Source organism: Myotis daubentonii, chromosome 7, assembly GCF_963259705.1.
Source record: "Myotis daubentonii chromosome 7, mMyoDau2.1, whole genome shotgun sequence".
Classification (NCBI taxonomy): Eukaryota; Metazoa; Chordata; class Mammalia; order Chiroptera; family Vespertilionidae; genus Myotis; species Myotis daubentonii.
Window position 1 is genome coordinate 29,777,022 of NC_081846.1, and position 20,261 is coordinate 29,797,282.

The 20,261-nt window shown below is 42.0% G+C and overlaps 1 protein-coding gene across 1 annotated transcript in view; it reads right to left on the reverse strand.

Annotated features, from left to right (window-relative positions):
* Positions 1–20,261, reverse strand: part of DNER (delta/notch like EGF repeat containing) — a 246,232-nt gene that overhangs the window by 53,982 nt on the left and 171,989 nt on the right. Inside the window, exons 7-8 of the mRNA XM_059703408.1 lie at positions 10,729–10,842; positions 397–621 (exon numbers count right to left, since the gene is read on the reverse strand). Coding sequence (XP_059559391.1) covers positions 397–621; positions 10,729–10,842 — 339 coding nt within the window. The remainder of the gene's footprint in view (positions 1–396; positions 622–10,728; positions 10,843–20,261) is intronic.

Here is a 20,261-nt window from a genome sequence, read left to right on the forward strand (position 1 = left end):
TTATGTGCATTAAAACAGAAAAACATATCCCATTAACCTAAGGACCCAGTATTAAAAGATATGCAATACAGCCAAAGCTGTAGAATGACCTCTAATAAAGTGTTTAAAAAATAATTAAGCTGCTATAAGATTAAGCCTGTTGTTAATTTTCTTTATTTTGCTTACTTGTATTTTTTTTATTTTTCTATGATGGTGAACTGCTCATAAAAAGGGGAAAGGGTATTTTTTTAAACCCTGCCAAGAGTAAGTCTACAAAAAAAGTGTGTCATACATGAGTGGAGGTCAATTACATTGACAAGTCAACACATTCAGCAGGCCAGCATTTGCTCGGATGCGAGAGAGAGTCGGAGCCTGAGACTGGGGAGTGAAGGCCCCGCAGTGATGGCCGGTACCCACCTGGGTCACAGAGGCACTTGTAGCTGGTGCCCACGCTGCGGCAGGTGCCGTGAGCACAGGGGCTGAGCGCACAGAAGTCCACCAGCTGCGCACAGGTGGGGCCCGTGAAGCCAGCGCTGCAGCTGCAGCCGAAGCGCACCCCGTCGGCGTAGCAGGTCCCGTTGTTCTGGCACGGCGATGAGGCGCACGGGTCCACCTTCTCTTCGCAGGCGGAGCCGAAGTACCCTGCCAGGAAACGCAGACCCAGAGGATGGGTTAAAATTTTTTAAACTGCATTTACACATAACAACTTGTAAACTGAGTACAGAAATCTTTTCCTCGTTGTGAACTGATTAGCCAATTAATACATTAATAGCCTGCAGGTATAAACAAAGGCAGGTATGGCAGGTTTTCTTAGTGTGGGTAATTGGGGGTTAAATTATTACTAAGTCCTGTGCTTTCAGTTTTCTTGCAATACAAAATATGACTGCTCAGATGTATAGACATGCAGGGACAAGAACACATTTATATACGCATACATATGTGTGTCTATATATACTATGCAGGGGTGGGGAACCTTTTTCCTATCAATGACCTTTTGGATATTTATAACATCACTCGCTTAATATAATTTACTTACTATAAATGTATGTTGCTATGAAAACAAGCTCCTAGATTTATTGAATTTCAAGTCCTGCCTGTGGTTGCCTTGGCAGGGCCAGACCAAATGATTTTACAAGCCTTATGTGGCCTGTGGGCCAGACTTTACCCACCCCTTACTAGAGAGATGTCAAAAATATATTAACAGTGATTACCTTCAGGAAAGTGGGATTGGGGTCAGTCCAGGGCTTTCACCTCTTATTTTATACACATTGCTGGGGAAAGATATTCCTCACTTTGCTTTAACAGGTAAAGATATAATCCTGAATTTTAAAAATTAAACCCATGTAAAATAACACACAATAAAAAAACCTTTCTCCCATCTTTACTCCTTTGTCCCACATTCCCTTCTCTAGAAGCAATCACTTTTGGCAGTACCTGGATATATATAAGTTGATTATTGTACTAGATACACTGTGGTATATCCATACAGTAGGAAATTATTCAGCAATGGAAAGGAACTAAGTTATGACTCATGACATGACATAAATCAACTTCAAAAAATTATGGCTGGTGAAAGAAGCCAGCTACACAACACATAATGCATAACTTCATTTATAAGAAATGCCCAGAAAAAGCAAGTCTAAAGATATAGAAAGTAAATCAGTGGTTGCCTGGGGCTGGGGTGGGAAGAAGACTTGACTTCAAATGGCCATGTTGAGTCTTTCAGGGTTGATATAAATCCTGTCTAATAAAGACAGAATATGCAAATTGTCTGTCATTTCACAACAAAGATGGCAGCACCCACACCCAACTAGGAGGGAATATGGAAATTAATGTGACAAAGATAGCGGTGGCAGGAGGAGGCGGCCAGAACAAAGGCCCAGGCCCTGGGTGCTGGAGAGAAACCGGGGCTGGCAGCCAGGGGAAGGAAGGCCTATTCTTGCACGAATCTTTGTGCATCAGCCCTATGGTGTTTTAATATTAGATTGTGGTGATGGTTGCACAACTCCATATATTTATTAAAATGCACTGAACTGTACTCTTAAAATGAATGAAATCTAAGATATGTAAATTATACTTCAATAAAGGTTCTAAATTGCATTCATTTAAAATGTGTTTAATTGTATAGGTGATTTTTTATTTTGTGTGTGTGTGTTTCAGTATTTCTCATTTTTAAAATGTTACATATTTATGTGTGTGGGTCTGTAGGCTTGTGTGTCCATGTAGGTGTTTAACAATGCTTTGGGTAAAATCTATTTTTCTTTTAATATTTTAAGAGAAGTTTGAAAATTAAATGAAGATTATTCAAATTTTAGAAACAAGAGTTTAAAAATTTTACTCATATGCAGTTTTTATTCCAATATTCTATTTCATGGTTTTTATCTCCTTTAAATTTATATTTACCCATCTGCACGCAGAACTAGAAATGCTGGTAGTTTCTGTTGCCATTGTTAAGGACATAAGGAATATACAAAACAAAAGTTGTTCCCAGACTTAACCATCTGAAGCATCATCCAAAAACTGGCATAATCAACATGGTATTCTTCTGTCCGAAACAGAAAATTCAAAAATTATCTAATGCTATCCAACATTTTATGATGTTTTGGGTAGTTTTTAATTTTAGAAATAATCCTAAGAATGTATCACACAATCAGTTTTAATAACACTTGAATTCTCCCAAGAGTCTCCTTGCAGCCTAGAGTGGAATACAGTTCTATCCTTCATGAAATGTTTTCCATTTCATTCTGATTGCAAAGGAGACACTTAAACACGCCGTTATTACCATACGACAAATTGAGAAACCAGGGCAAGTCCTGACCCTTCTAATCTACTACTGGCCTGTCCCAGCAACAAGGCGAAATTACTTTCTCCATAAAGTTATTGTGGATTCTAAAAAGATATACATCAAAATTCTTAGAAGAGCTCCCAGGCCAATGCTGAATGACTGAATAAAAATGGTAATAAGAATAGAAACAGCTGACATCCTCTGGGGGCTCCACATTCATAAACACATTTGAACTCCAAAACACAAAGAGCTCAATATAGGAGAACAAATGGAATACTGCTTTGTGGAATTTATAAGAATAAAAGCATAATATGCAAATCAACCGAATGGCCAAACAGCAGAATGACTGTCCAGACGACCACACTATGACACCCACTGGCAACAGGCCAGCCAAGGCAGGTACAATGTGATTGGTCGGGCGGCCCCACCATTGCCCCATGATCGCCCTGCAGAGGGAGGCCGGGGGGGGGGGGGGGGGGGAGAACGATCAGGGGGCTCCACGATCGATCGCCCTAAAGAATGAGGCCCAGGCTACCCAGCTGGCAGCGCTGTGGTGGGTGGGTGGGGCCTCCTTCTGAGGGGCGATCGATCATGGGGCTCCCAGTCTGAGAGAGGGCGCAGGCAGGGCTGAGGGATCCCCCCCTCACCGCCCACCAACTGGATGATTTTTGTGCACCGAGCCTCTAGTATTGTAATATAAGTAAAAAAAATAACAATAGCAGTGTTTCTAAAATGACTAAAAGATGGATAAATTAGCCATACTGGAGGAATAATGTGTAGTCCTAATTGGAAGCTAACATATTTGAATTAATAATCCCACTTGAAGGTAGAAAATGAAAAACTATCTGATATGTTAACCAAAAGATGCATTGAGAATAACGAAGATAGTGATATTTCTTGTTTGGAATAGTTTATTTCAACTCATACAAAACTCATACGATGGACATCAGGAAATATTAAAATGAAAATACCAGAGCTCCAGAGAGAAACTCAAACACATGGGAGAAATACCAGCAGTGGAGAGCTTTAAAAACAACTCACTGTAATAAGGGGAAGTTTAGAAAAGGATGAAAGATTAAAGGATTAAAATGGAGAATAAACAAAACAGAACTACAAAGGAAATCTCTAAGGAATGCAGGGATAATGCAAAAAAAAAAAATCACACTATAATTTACTTAGTTGACTGTTACTTCAAGTTTTGTATTTGAACCAGTATTTATATATGCCAGCTGACCATTTATTCTGTAAATAAAAAAGAAATCAGCACCCCTGAGATATACACATTATGGAAATCACATATTTAAGACCCAAAGAAAGTACTTCTGGGAGACTTTAAATTACAAAACAATGGAGTCACTCTATGGAGAAAGCTATCTAGATGTCAGAAGTTTCTGCAAGATTGATAAAGGGGAGTATGGAATAAAGTAACACTGGCATTTTTGCTGACCCTGTAAAGATCATTTATATAGAAGAAACGATATGTGTGGGCACTTAAAACCAAACACGTGATTTCACTGTCTTGGCAAATGGTTCCAGTCAGAAATTTAGAAAGTATACCTGATTGCTTCTTGTCCCTTAACCCCCATAGCTAACCAATCAGTGGATAGTAACAGGCTCTATTTCCAAAATAGTTTGTGAATCCGAATGTTTTATATCATCTCACCGCCACTGTTCTAGTCAATTATCTTTCCCCTGGTCTATTATAAGTTTCCTCCTGTGAGCATCCCTGTTCTATTTTACCCCTATAACCAATTTCCCAAACAGCAATGAAAATGATTTTCTTCGAACGGAAATACCATCATCACTTCTCCCTTCCATGGGCAACAAGTCCTACAGGCCTTGACTCAGCTGATCACTCTGAGCCCTCTCTTTCCAGGACCTGGCCATGCTGCCTTCCATGCAGTTCCCAGAAATGACAAGCCATCCCCCACCTGGAGCCTTGAAACATTCCAGTGCCTGGAAGTTCCTGCTCCAACCTGCTCACACAGAGGGCTCCTTTTAATTCTCAGCCTCAGTGCTGGACAGACAGGCTTTCCCTGATCACCCCATTCCAGGTACATATATCTCTTGCTTGTTCTGTATCACAGCACTTTCCTGACTTTGTGAGATGTAGTTGTGTGTTGGTTTACCAGAAAATAACCAGCTCTCATCCCCAATAAGATCCAAGGCATCCTAGAGGAGTCACATGGGTTCCTCTCACCCTAGAAGCTCAGCACCCAACAGAGCGGCCACGCAGTCAAAATTTGTGGAATAACTGAGCAGATGAAAAAAATGGACGAGTGACAGAGGACATTTTCTAATAGATTTATTCCACAATTAAAAAAAAAAGTAGATTGAGAAGTATGGATTAGGTTTGGGGAGTTACAATAAAGGAATATGAAAAGGGTGAATATTAGTCACTATCTACTCTGATTACAGATAATATAAACAATCAGTGAATCTAGACAGCAGTAGAAAATTTGGTGCCTTGATGAGTTGCAAAGGGAAACAAAAAGAAGGTCTGTAGAATCTTGACTCTCAAAGAATTTTGTCTTCAACAGTGAAGACCAGAAGGACATATTTGCGATGACGCGAGAACAATGTGAGGCCATTTTTTCTTTCTGCAAACACGGAATGATTCCAGCATGAAGTGATGTTGGAGGGACAGGCCCAGCTGTCAGCAGGGGATCGGTGTGTGGCACAGGCTCTGAGAGCAGCAGTGATTGAAAAGAAGGAAGGATTGTTAGGGGTGTACAGGCCAGAAAAACCTCACGGAGAGCTGGAGTTTGCACTGGGCCTCAAAGAAAGCCCTGAATTTGGTTGGGCAGACAAGGACGAGAAATGATATTGGGATCAGAGAAGAGGTTTTGGCTGATGTTTATGGAAAACGTAATTGGGACCACATTTGTTCCAGTTCTAAGAAAGTAGACAGCTATGCATGATAAAGAGGAGAAGGGGGAATATCCAGGAAAAGCAATTACAAAACCATCAGATGTAAAAGACCCAAGACAATCACATTTAAAATGTGACTTTTAATTTTTAAGAAAATCCATGTGAGAGAGTAAAAACCACTTTAAGGACTTCTTAGCAGAACAAAAGGATGAATTTAGATTTAAGACAGGAAAATGAAAAATAACTAGGAATATTAACTTCTCCCCAGTTTAGACTAAATATATAAAAGTCAGAAGAAATGAAACTTAAAGTAGATGAATTATATGAACAAAAATAATTGGTTATTAACAGTGGAAATTTAGAGGTTTAGTGAGAAAGTTCTGCTATTTCCTTTGGGCATTCATTTATCTAACAAATTTATATATAACATATAATTGTTGAGGCCAGGCACTGCTTTAAGACCTTGCATGTTATTGAGGAACTAACTTGTAAAATCACTGACCAATCTGTTCCACAGTCTTTACCCATATTGCTACAAATCGTCCCTCTTCCCTTCTCACCTCAATTACACTAGTAAACCCCTGATTTCTTACTTCCAGTCTCGACCTCCTCTAATTCACTTTCTATACTGCTTGCAATTAGGGATAGCAAAACAACACAAATAGATGATATCCAGTAGCCTCAGAATGAAATGCAGACTTAGTGTGGCTTATAAGACCGTTCATGATGGGGCCTCTGAGTAGTCCCCTCATTTATGTTCACTTTCCATACTCCTCTTGGCCTTACTGAAATATTGGCTCTCCCCCAAATCATGAACTCTCCACATCTCCTTGCATTTTTAACCCATCTTTCTTTCTACTTAGAATATTCTATGTGGATTATGAATCTTTGTAACTGAGTATATCAACATGAATCTAGAGTGATTGCCTCTCTAACTTTCGACTATCACATGCCAGCCCTAAACTGGGCATCAGAATGGTTCCCAAAGTGAAGAGCTCAAGGTGAGGGGTAGGACCCAGGCATTCACTAGAAGTGAGTGCTGCTGGCCCCCACTGCTAATGGGAGAAGCAGGCAAACAAAATTCCTTCCAGTGTTTTTATTTAAACAATCTCAGAGAAACTGTGCTGTGGGGAAAGAAAAGGGGGAAGAAACAAAAAAGAAATAAGGGCTCAGTTGTATATCATAAATTAATGAGCATGTACCAAACATAGAAATAAAATTTTACACACACTTAGTAAGTCTTCATATCCTATTTTGTTTCCAAAAGGTGAAACCACATAGCACTGGGAACTCCAAGGATCTCAGCTGCTAAAATTCCTAAATGAAGTGGTGATTTAGGGATAAAGCCAAATTTTAAAAGAATAAAAACAGTATTTCATTCAGCATGGTAATTTTATGAGGACATGTTGCATGTTTCTTACGTAAATACATGCAGTTTTATATGGTCCTAAGAGAGGGCTTTCACCAAACTCATACATATCAGGATTCTGGGGGAAAACAAACAAATCCTAGAACTGGATAACTCATAAATCCTTATTGGAGAGCATGCCCATTTCCTGAGCAATGCACATTAATCTCAGAGATAATTTTTATGACAAGTGTGACCATTGCCTGTAAATCCCTTTAAGATGGGAAGCATCACCACTGACATGAGTTGAACAAAAGGATTCACGTAGCTAAATTACTCAAGGCTATAAAATGTAGAAAAACAAAAAATAGTTTTGGATAAAACTTTGGAGCATGTTGCAATGGGATTCAACCTTCAGGGCCTTTGGCTCAACATTGAGTTTCAGACCCAGACCTTCCTTAGAGTCGCTTAGAGGTTTTAAAACTTTTCTCTATAAACATTACTTGAATAAACAAATGGATTTAATATCTCAGTAAGGGGCTCTCAAGCAGATATATATAAATTGAAGACTTTTAGGAACGGGGCTCCTTAAAGGTAATAGTCAACTCTCATCATTTTATAAGGAAACAATGTCTGGAAAAGATAAAAATTGTATGACTCATCCAAGGTGATATGATTAATTCTCCATAATCATCATTATCATCATCAACATCATCATCATCATCATCATCATCATCATCATCATCATCACTAATATTTATTCAGCACTTACTATCTGCCAAGCACAGGACTAAGTCCTGTTCTTCACAGCTACTTACAAAGAGTATACTAGTATCACCCCCATTTTCTAAAATGAGGAAAAGGAGCCTCAGAGAAGCAAAGAGCTGTAAGAGGTACATCCGGATATCAAACCCATAGTGTGACCCTAAAGACACATTTGTAACCACTCCCCGCTCCTGCTGCATCATCAGAACCAGAATCAGGTCTACTGGCGCCCAGGCCAGAGAAAGACACCAGCTCTCACTTTGGCAATGGAGTTTCCAAGTTATAAGATATGTAATGTCTGACAGTAAAATCCAATGTGGCATTCTAACAGTTACAGGTCTGAAAGAAAGGAGTCCCTAACTGCATGCAATACATATCTTCATGGCTGCCGTATAAGAGCAGTTACTATAAATGATATGTGTCTATAATCCTCTCAGGAGGTTAGCACTAGAAAATGTCTTTACATTCATGCTTTCAAACAGCGGTTGGCAACCTTTCAGACCTCACGGACCACCAGTGGTCCGCGGACCACCAGTTGGCGACCGCTGCTTTAAAACACATTGGAGAAATGTCACAGGAAGCTTCCTATTCTCACTCTGGTCTTTGATTACCACATGCCTTCTATGGCAGGTAGATTTCAGGAGGATTATTAGATTATATGAGAGGTGCCCTGTGTGATGAGAATGATCACAGGTGCAGAACTGACAATGTTTTCATTTCTATTGATTTATTTTTATTCCTCATTAGTTTATGTGATATTCTACTTCTTCAAATCACCAGGTCTGGGGAGGGAGGATAAAAATTGAGATGCTGAAGCAAAGATGATGGCTAGACAGTAATATTAAGATTTTATTTATATACAGATTTAAATATATTCATGTATATAAATACAATGGACAGTAATGATAAGTATAAACAATTAGATATCTGCAGAATTAAAACTCACTTAGTTCTCTAACATATATGAGCTTCTCTCCTTCTCAAGTCCTATCCTTCCACATCTCTTTCCTGCACTTCTACAACAGCTCCCAAACTTTTCTCCTTATTCCCATTCTTGTTTCCCTCCAATCTATAATGTTCCAGGATGAAATTTTCAAATTCCCATTAAAATTCATTAATGACTTGGCAGTTAATATTGATAAAGCAGCTAATGTTTATTGAGCTACTTTCTGGTAGCAAGCAAAGCAATAACAAGAAAGCATTCTGGGGTTTTAAAGTTCTTGCACAAAAACCCCTTGTGATTCCAGAATGGCCCTGTGAAGGAAGCGGCATCATCACCTCCCACATCTACGACTAAAAGAAAAGAACTGGGTCGGAGAGGGGGATTAATGATTTTTCAGCAGTCAGTTAGCCAGTGACCCTGAATCCCACCCCCGGCTATGGCACAGCCTGCAACCAGAATGGATGGCAACTGTGGAGCGCAGGGTGAGGCACACTGCGAAGAACTCGGAAGTGTTCTACGGGCAAGTGATGATGGGTGCTGCTGCACGGCCATCAGCCCTCCCAGTGTTTCTAAGTTTTCCCATTTGTTTCAGAGACTCCAGTGGAGGATGAGGAGCGGGGCTCGTCCAGCACATTTAACTCCATCGTCATGGTGACCACAGTCATCACAAGCACATCCAGCTACAAAGGAACACGGCAAGGGCGGCTGCGACCACCCAGCTCCTGCACCCACTCAGGTGAGCAGGAGACAGGATTCATCTTTAGCTGATGCTCAGGGCTTCACATCAATGAATATGAGACACTGCCGATATGAAACGCTGCCAATCGCAGGTGCAGCTACCGGCAGCCCCTAGCCCTCAGGTTACTGGGTGGTCAGTGGCCTTTTATCAACACTCACGCAGTACCACTGCCTTCCTGCTACCTCACAGTCAGGGGCAGCTTAGGGTCATTTTGTGCACAGATATGTTTCCTTCCACACTCACACTCTACATGCACCCTCCACAGAGGATGGCATGCTACTCTGTGTGGTTGTCAATGTCACTTCAGTGGATCAGGAGTTTATATGCTGGTTTTAAGAAGTAAAACCTCTAAAACATGCTATTTTTGCAACATCCAAGATTTAAAGTAATTCCTCCCATAACATTCCTCCAAGCAGAAACAGAAACAAAACTTCCTCTAAGTACAAAATCATTCCTTAAACACCCGCTTCATAGCTGTGATTACCCGCCCGCTTCTTCACAATGTAAAACTATTTTTACCAATAAAAGTAGGACTGAAGAAGCATTTGAGATCTTACTTCTCAGTAGCTGTCATCAGTTTGGTTAAAATAAACTCTTACAAAACATTTTTTTTTAAATTATCTCTAAAGCCTTGGCTAGTATGGCTCAGTTGGATGGAACATTGTCCGGTGCACCAAAAGGTTGCCAGTTTGATTCCTAGTTGGGGCACATATCCAAGTTGCGGGTTTGATCCCCGGTTGGAGTGCATATGGGAGGCAACTGACTGACGTTTCTCTCTTACATTGATATTTTTTTTCTCTCTCTCCCTCTCCCTTCCTCTCTCTCTAAAATCAATAAAAAGAGATTTTTAAAACAATAGCTCTAAAGATGTGGCTTTCCAGGTGACTCAAAATTTCTGAGATGTTATAAAGTTGATTTAAAATCAAAAGCAGGTGAACTTTACCCTGAATATTTTTCATGTGAACTGGTATCAAAAACCAATAATTTAACAAAATATGAATCTTAAGTGAAATTCACCATTAGAAAGAAATTTCATTTTATTATAGTTATTCATTTTCAGTGTATACATAAAAATCACAGGAATTCCTAGATTATCTCTAATAGTCAAACATAATGTTCAAGCCATTCTAGCATAGAACTAAAAAAATATACGAGTATATAATTCTTTTAAAATAAACAGAACAAAATAGGAAGTTCCCTTGCATAGTGTTTTTCAAAAATTCAAAGTACAAAGCTCATCATATAAGTTCATGATTTAAAATGGAAAACAAAGGTGCTGCTGGGGCAATAACATTTACCTTCTGGACACTGGCAGGTGAATCCACTGAGATTAGAAATGCACGTTGCTCCGTTTCTGCAGGGGTCTAGGATACAATAATCAATCTTGGATTGGCAAAGCTCTCCGGTATAACCTGAACAGAATAAGAAAGGTATTTTACATAATATGTTATGCCAAAGCCACCATGAACCATCCCATGAACTGATGGAGTCCGCTGGTACCCACCCAATGAAGGCAGCACCCTGAGCGCACATCTCCCACCAACAGCCCTGTCCAGGTTTCATTCCTCAGGTGAGTGGTTCTCCACGGGTGACTCTTTCCCCGCAGAACATCTGGCAATGTCTAGAGACTTTTATTGTCACAGCGATGGGGGCGCTATTAACATCTAGTGGGCAGAGGCCAGGAATGCTGCTAAACATCCTACAATTCACAGGACAGTCGCCAGCAACAGAGCTATCCAGCCCAAAATGTCCCTAATGTGCCGTTAAACATGCTGGTTTAGGTCAATGAGACATTGATCTTTCTGAACAAAAACACTCATTTTGTCCCAGTGCCTCTCATCTTTCATTAAACAGAAGCTGGTGCTTTACAAAGCAGGGAAATAGCTCCTTCAGAACATTTTTCAGAATCCTTAGGAATATTTACAACCTCTAGAAAGTTAAAGATCATTTTACAATAAATATTTGACGACAAAACTTTAATTACTGAGGAACTTATAACTGTGATATTCAATGAATACGTAAAATAATTAGGTCAAAAACAGGTGACCATTGGAAGCACTGATGTCTCCTTGTAGGGAATTAATCACAAAGGTCTATAGCAGGGGTGGGCAAACTTTTTGACTCGAGAGCCACAATGGGTTCTTAAACTGGACCGGAGGGCCGGAACAAAAGCATGGATGGAGTGTTTGTGTGAACTAATATAAATTCAAAGTAAACATCATTACATAAAAGGGAACGGTCTTTTTTTTCAATAGTTTTATTCATTTCAAAAGGGCCGGATCTGGCCCGCGGGCCGTAGTTTGCCCACGGCTGGTGAAGAACATTCTAGCAAACAGAAAGGATATAAGAAAAGTTGTGATAGACAGTAAGAATGTCTTTCAAGGACATATGGGATGAATGGAGAAGCTCTAAACCAAGGCTTGGTGCTTTTAGCAACTGACCCCGAGAAATGACATTAGATAAAATCAAGTTTGTATGCTAGTACACCATCAAGGAAATGCATTGAGCTATAAACTTATTCAGTAAGCTCACTACCAGATTACATCTGGTCTGAGGTAGACTTAGAGTATTTAATTCTATACTAGTTTGTATTTAAGTATAAAAATATAAATTTTAAATTTATCAGTGTTTGGAGAAAGGAAAATAGCTAAGTTCCCTGTGAATGTCAGGATGGCTTCGAAGAAAACTACATCCTGGTGATCAGTCTTTTGACTGTTTTCAACATAACAAAAAACCCACCCCACTCCCACCAGCACCCCATGTCAGTATCTATACTGCCTGTACTCTTCCAATGAAGGAAAACCTGGAGTTTAATGGCAAATTGCAGGGGCATCCTCGAAGTTGGCCAAGTGGTCAGATTATTAAAAAACAAGGCAATCGAACAGTGGTTTTCCTAAACTTCCCTGCACAACTGTTGTTGTGTATTATGTTTTCTTCACGATCTGCTACTGAAATAAAAATAGGCCTCTGCCGTTGCCTTCACTCTGGAGGCAGAATGTAGCGGTTTCTTCAGAAGCTTCCAGGGTGAGAATTATGGTGAGAGCTATTTTTAACATTCGTATCTTTTAATAGCCTGGCCTGGGCAGTGAGGCCGGCTGCTGGGTTTGTCCTGAGAGCCTGAAGCCCCTGGAGAGCCCATCAGCCCCAGGCCTTGCCCTGGGGCGATCTGAGCAGCCAGGGCTGGGGCTCAGCCACTGCTGCTGAGACGGATGCCTAATATTAGCAACTGAAGTAAGAAATAAATAGCAGGGCTCCGCGTGCCATCAACACGGTCCATCTCAGAGGCATCCAATATCAAAGTCAGAAGGCAGGAATTATTTAACAGGAAAAAAATGAGTAAGATCTGCTGGCAGGGGAAAAAACAAAGCCATCTGAACAAATGGAAGCATGATTTAAAAACCAAAGGCAAAGAAAAAAAAGAGCTAAGAGGCCCACCTGTGAGAGGAAATTAATAAAGTATAAAATGGGACGATGGGATAGGAAAGCATGAGAGAAAGCTGACAGCACAATTAGGAAAGTTAATCTCAAGTTTAGAAAAAAAGTAACACATCCAACAAGTACATAGGCAAAAGGCACAGTGGGAAGGACAGAGGTTGGGAAACGAAATGTCCGGGATGATGATGCACCAATCAGCTGAGTGAGCAGGGCAAAACCATGGCCTTTGCCCTTCATTTCCCTTGGGGTGAAACAGGGGTAATAATACCTGCTCCCTCCAGGGTGGTTGTAACGATTAAATGAGAGCAACTCCAAGGAGCAGGAGCCGTTCCTATCAAGGGCAGCCTTGAGTCCACAGTAGCTTGCACCACGCCTGGCTCAATATTTTTGAATGAATGAATAATTTATGGATTTTAACACTGCCACCAATGTGCCAATATTGTTTGATCTCTGCTTTGAACAGGCAGCTTAGAGTAACGGTTCTCACAGTGTGGTCCCCAACCAGCAGCAGCAGCCTCCCTGGGAACTGGCTACCAACGCAGAGTCCCCAGCAGCACCCAGACCTGGAGAATCAGAGACTCTGGGGGTGGGGCCCAACAATTTGAGTGTAAGACACCCTCCGGGCGATTATGACACAAAGTACATGCTAAAGTTTGAGTATATGTACATGCTAAAGTTTCTGATCTGGAAAACTAGCAGAAAACAGTTTTTAATAGCAAATAGGAATATTAGTCATTAAAGAATTACACATACAATGCAGATAACAAAGGAAAAAGATCAGAGAGTGAAGGTCAAATAAAATGTATCATGTCAGAAAGCCCTTGCGGACTGCGCTGTCCACACATGCTGTTTCTTTTCATGAGTAGGAACCTCTAAGGCTCAGTTAGTTGCTGTGCCTGCCATCGCATTGTTGGCGGGTATGCTTCCCTATTCTTTAAGAGCAGGTGTTAGTGATTTCTGTCCCCAGCTCCCAGCACAGAGCCAGGGACACCACAGGTACCCATTATACAGTCATTAACAACTGCCTAAGCACCGTGCTTTGCTATTTTTTAGATAATCCCTTTCATTCTACTTTCCTTAAACCTAAGTAAGAAACTGTGATATTGATATAGGCCAGATATCTTATGACACCTGAGTCTTCTAATCTGGTGGTTACAAAGGGGAAGAGATTTCAAGAAAGTTCTTTTCATTGAGTAGGTCCTGATGATTCCCTGAGAAACTTAAATCAAAGAGGAAGGAAACCTGAAGTTAATTAAGAAATATGCTGTGGGACAAACAAGCTAAGGGATTGACTTAAAAATATTCATCAGTTGAATTCTAAGTCTGTATTATAAACCAAACTACAGAGGGGGCAGTCAGTCATTCTTTCAGAAAGAAGGTTTGTGAGTGAAAATTCGGGGGATCTAAAGGAAGTCTGGAAAAAGTTCCTGCCTGCAGAGAGCTTGCCCTCCGGTGAGGAGAAAACCACGTTCACATGAAAGAACACATGGTGTGAGCAAAGCAGGGGAATGGCACCGAGTCAGGCACATTCAGGGACAAGGCTGGGCCAACCGAAGTGTTGGGGACAGAGGGAAAGGCTGGGCTGGGTGCAGGCCCTGACAGGCCTCAAGGGCACGTGCTGAGGTGCTGGGGTTACCACACGTGGCAGTGTCTGTGAAGGTTTCTGAACAGCGTGTGGATGTGAGAAGGCGCATTGCAGATTGGTCATCCCTTGTCTCATTCACTTCAATTTTAGGGGGGGAGGGGTGAGCTTCAGTCTCCCCTCCCTTCTCCGTGGGAACAGGAGCTCTGGTATAGACCAAATGAGGGGACTCCCAAGGGGCCATCATAAAAACGGGATGTGGGGAGTGGGCAGAGCCTCGAGGAGAGAAGGAAGAGAAGAAAATTCTAATCTTTCTCCTCCGTCAAGAGGCTACGAATAGGTGCCCTTCACAGATCATCTATTCAATGCCAGTTGGGCATGTGTGTGTGTATGTATAGATGTGCATTTGTGTGAGTTCATATGTGTGTGCATGTGTTTGTGTACATGCTTGTGTATGTATGTGCATGTGTACATGCTTGTGTGTATATATGTTATATTACATGTTTGTGTGTGGGTGTGTATGTGCATGTGTTTTGTGCATGCTTGTGTGTGCAGGTGTGTATATGTGTGGGTTCTCTTGAACTCTTACAAGGTCAATACCATTATTCTATTTCACAGAGAAGTAAACGGTGGCTCAAAGGAGCAAGGTACAGCTGGTGAGCGACTCCACCTGGACTGAAACCCAGGACTGCAGACTCCAAACCCCACACTCTTTACTCCTCCCTGTGTCTTTTCTTTCCTCTCAGGCTTGTTTGAAAAGACTGTGAGAGCCAGCAAGGCCATCCCTGAGGCAGAGAGAGGAGGCAGGGAGTGGTCTGGTAGGCCTGGATCTCCAGGACCAGCAGAGGAGAGAAGGATGTGCTGAGGTCCAATGTGCTCCAGTGTGGCTCACCAGTCAGGGAGACCACAGAGCTGAGGGCAGATCTCTGGCCAGAGGAAGTAGCACGGAGCTCAGTGCAGGCAGCCAGCTATGGCCTGACAGTGACAATGACAGCAGCTGACACCTGCTGAGTGCTCGCTGTGAGCCAGGTACCTCTGTGGGCACTCCACACCCATCAGTTTATTTAACCTTCACAACAGCCACCAGATTGTGATGCTTGGAATTCTGTCACCTATTGCAATTTACCCAGTGAGAGTAAGTAATTTCCAGAAGTCACGCAAAAAATGGGCAGTGAGTGCAGGCTTGGCACTGGCAGCCCACTGGGCTCTCCCAGTTCCGGGCTCCGGGTGAGCAAGGCAGCATGGATGGCAGAGAGGGTGGGCAGGCTTCGCACAATCATTCCAGCAGCAGATGACAACGACTCAAATCATGGCATTGGCCAAAGAAGAGAAAACAAATGGGGATCATCATAAATAAAGCAAACGTGGTGGCTATCCAAAGACAGATGAGCTGAGGGCCTCCATCTGTGAAGACTGAGCTTCCAACCTGGGTGACGAGGGTGGTGATGGCACCGATAGAAACTGGAGCCCATCAGAAAAGCCAGGCTGGAGGCGTGTGTGGGAGGCGGAGGGGGGAACACAGTGGTCGGGAGATGAGTCTAATCAGGGTTGAGGTGGTAGCAGACGCCCCGTCCGGTTGGAGTGCTGGAGTGGAGGTGACCCGGGCTGGAGGGAGGGTCTGGAAGACACCCACTTAGAGGTGACAGCTCAAAGTGAGTGACTGCTGCTATGGAGAGCAGTTGGAGAGGAATGGTAAGGACTGAGCTCTGACAATAGAGGGGAAAGGAATGAGGGGAGGAGCTGGGGAGATCTCAGGAGACAGGACACAGGGAAGTGTCTGTAAGCCAGGTGAGAAATGCTTCCACAGAGATGACAGTCATGGGCAGGATGAAGACACTGCCCATGACCTTGGAGAAGTGGTTTCATGATATGAAGAGAAAGGAAATGTAAGGGTGTGGGTGGAAAACTGCACATTGGGTGTAGACCACTATGTGGTGGAGATGAAGAGGATGAGAGAGGAGGAGGAAGGGGTGGACACAGGGGAACAGCAGCAAGGACTCACTACATTCTTGCTTGTTTGAGGGGCTGGTATTCAGATGAGAGCTGTGAATCCTGTGGACAAGAGGCCAGGGAAGGGATGGGGAGGGAGATGGAAGACAGCAGGGAGAGGAAGACAGAAAAGGTTGGAAGCGTAAGATCCTGGAGGAGGAGAGAAGGGAGAGCATGTGGAGGGTGGGGTTCATAGTAGCACTATTCACAACCGCCAGCAGGTGGAAACAACCCAAATGCCTATGGATGGGTTAATGAACCTGGTGTATCCATACAATGGAATATTATTCAGGCATAAAAAGGAGCAAATTTCTGACACATGCCACATCATGTGGTTACACATTTTCTTTTGTTCCCTGCCCCAAACATTGGTGAAGGCATTGTAAGCAACACATTCACAGCCAAAGAATTCCATGCCTCCTGCTCCCTGCATCACTCACAGGAAATTCACTAACCTTGAATACGTTGGTAAAACATACTCTGACCCAAAGATGGGTAGAGAAGGAAGTGACCAGAATTCCCGTTTCTCTGCGAGCTTTGTGACCTTGGGCAAGTCCTTCAGCCTCAGAGTCACCATTGATTCCCACACTCCACATAGAGAGGCAAGTCCAGAGATTCCTTCCATTCTGAAACTCTAACCTAACCTGCTTTTTAAAAACCACACTCATGACCAGCTAAGGTGCTCCCTTCCTGAGCCAAGTGAGCCTGGGTGTGAGCACACCCCGCAAATCTTCTCAGGATTTACCTCCAGGAGGAGGCGACCCCTTTCTAACTCACAACGCCAAGACTCCGCAAGGCCATCTGAGCAACACTCGGTGTTTAAACAAGTAAAGCTGGACAGGAACACTCACTCGTTCCCCTTGCGTCCAAAATAAGGAGGTTTTAAAAATAGGCTGAAATCACCAATTAGCTGAACAATGAGGTGCTCTGAAGTTGAAAAATGCTTTGCACGGTGCTGATAATATTTTGGCAGTGGTAACTCTGAACCTGTATCATAGCTATCATTTTTAGAAAAAGAAATAGCTCCATTGAGGAAAAATCATATTCTTCAAATTAGAAGGCTTTTATGAAAATAAATCCTGATTTAAAAATCTAACTTTCAAGTTAATCATTCATTGTGTGTCTGTAACATGCAAGGCACAGGGCTTGGCACTGGCAAGGGAGTGGAGAAATAAAGAGTAATGCCATATGACGTTGCTGCCCTCAGGAAAGCCATGACCTGATGTGGGTGGGAGGCAAAAAACATGTGTGCCATAGGGAGGAGCCCGGGGAGAGTGGGCAGAAGGAGGAGAGGCAAGGAAATCAAGCCTCTACAGCATGACTTGCATTGAATTTCATCTCGTTCTAGTCATTCATTCATTCAGGAAATCTTTATTGAGCAACTCTATGTGCCGGGCTAGGTACTGGAGATACATGTCCACAGAACAGACCACAAGCTTACGTTCTCATTTAATACTCATAACCAGCTATGGCAGCTAAGATCTGGAAACAGCCTAAGTGCCCATCAGTAGATGAATGGATTAGAAAACTGTGGTACATCTACACGATGGAATACTATGCTGCTGTAAAAAGGAAGGAACTCTTACCATTTGCAACGTCATGGATGGAACTGGAGAGCATTATGCTAAGTGAAATAAGCCAGTCAATAAAGGAAAAATACCACATGATCTCACTCATTCGTGGACAATAGAGACCATTATAAACTTTTGAACAATAATAGATACAGAGGCAGAGCTGCCTCAAACAGATTGTTGAGCTGCAGCGGGAAGGCCGGGGAGGGTTGGGGGGCAGGAGGTAGGGGGGTAAGAGATCAACTAAAGGACTTGTATGCATGCATATAAGCATAACCAATGGACATAAGACACGGGGTGATAGGGGAGGCTAGGGGACTGTCTAGGGCGGGGGGATAAAATGGATACATATGTAATACCCTTTGTAATACTTTAAGCAATAAAAATAAATAAATAAATAAATAAATAAATAAATAAATAAATAAATGAATGAATGAATAAATAAAATAACCAGCTATGGCAAGGGTTGTTGTAATCTCCTTGCAGAGTGGAAGAAGCAGGGCCAGAGAGGTTAGGTAACTTGCCTGAGGAGCCCAGCTAGAAATGGTAGGGAGGGAAGCAGGATTTAGTCTGCTGGCTCCAGAGGCTGTGGTCAGCGGGACATGCAAGGGTCAGGGCTCCAGGGCAGGTGGTATCGGGTCTCCTGCCTCTGGTGCTTAGTGCTCTTGTAACCTCAGGCAACAAGCAGGGAGGGTCTCCAGGACGCTCATCCTTGTAGTGATGGGAAATAACCCACATTTAAGGTCCAATTGTGTGGGATTTATGATTGTCATCTGGGCATCTGGCTCTAGAGCCTGTCCTCTTAAACAATATGCCATAATTTAAAAAAAATTAAAGAGCCCTGACCGGTTTGGCTCAGTGGATAGAGCGTCGGCCTGCGGACTCAAGGGTCCCGGGTTTGATTCCAGTCAAGGGCATGTACCTTGGTTGCAGGCACATCCCCAGTGGGGGGTATGGAGGAGGCAGCTGATCGATGTTTCTCTCTCATCGATGTTTCTAACTCTCTATCCCTCTCCCTTCCTGTCTGTAAAAAATCAATAAAATATATTTTTTTAAAAAATCAAAGAGACCTTTCTGATTCTGTTCCTCACATTAATGTTGCCACTAATCTTGTCTTTACAACAGTCTGTAGCTGCTGCTCATTCATTCTCGCATCCTGCCCATGTCTTCTGTACCTCATCCCTGCCAACCACTGTCACTTGAGATCAATGAAAACTGAGCAGCAGTGACTATCGCCAAATATGCTGCTGCCCTTCAGAGTGTTTGATAAATTCTAGCTACCCACCCCTTGCTTTGTTCCTGTATGTAGTCTTAGAGAGACCTCAGAGCTCATGTAGCCTTTATCACATCCCTGCAAACAGGAGGCTGCCAAGACTTGGAGAAAACCAATAACCTCCTGTTGGCAAAGCCAATAACCTCCTCTTAGATTTTCCTACAGTATTAATGCTGTTGACAATCCCCTTCTTTTTGAAAGTATTGCAAGAAAATCAATTACACCTGCTAAAAACTTCCTCCTCAAAATAGAAATTTTACCGACCATACTGTATTATTAATTTTATATTGCATGTATATGTATAAGGCATTAATTAACGTTTTACTATCAATCAATGTTTTACTATTTTCTGCTTTCCAATAAATTGTATTAAAAATGAAAACTATAACAGTTTGTTACTTAACCAACTCAACATTCAATGCACCATATTCATTCACAGATTACCCATGACTCAAAAACTTCTATCTGTACTGGCATTTGATGTAGAAATTAAAGCAAAATACCAAAATATTAGCAAATTTGGAGCTGAAGCTTCTTGGCTGAAAATAATATTTTCACTTGCCAAGAAATGTTCTCCTCTCAAGAGAAACGAGCACTGAGTCAAGGCTACATCTCTGTGAAAATACTTTATTGGGGACTTTTGTTCTCTAATTTGAAATAATTCATTCATCAAACAAGGTAATTTCCATGATCAAATGTGCAACAATCAGAGCACAGCAAGATACATTTTTTAAAAGGAAAACATGCTTCCCACTGCTTGTAGATCTGATGTATATCTGGAGCATCAGAGATCAATGAGTTGATGTTAATTAACCTGTGCATAGTTCTTCCACAAAGGAAATGTACTTTTCCTATGAAAATACATTTTTCAACACACTCAGAACTAAATTTAGTATAAAACTCCTCATTTTGAGCTACCAGTTCCCTTTCTGGACAAAATTGCCTAATATTTCTTCTTTTAAGAAGAGACCTGTTTGAGAT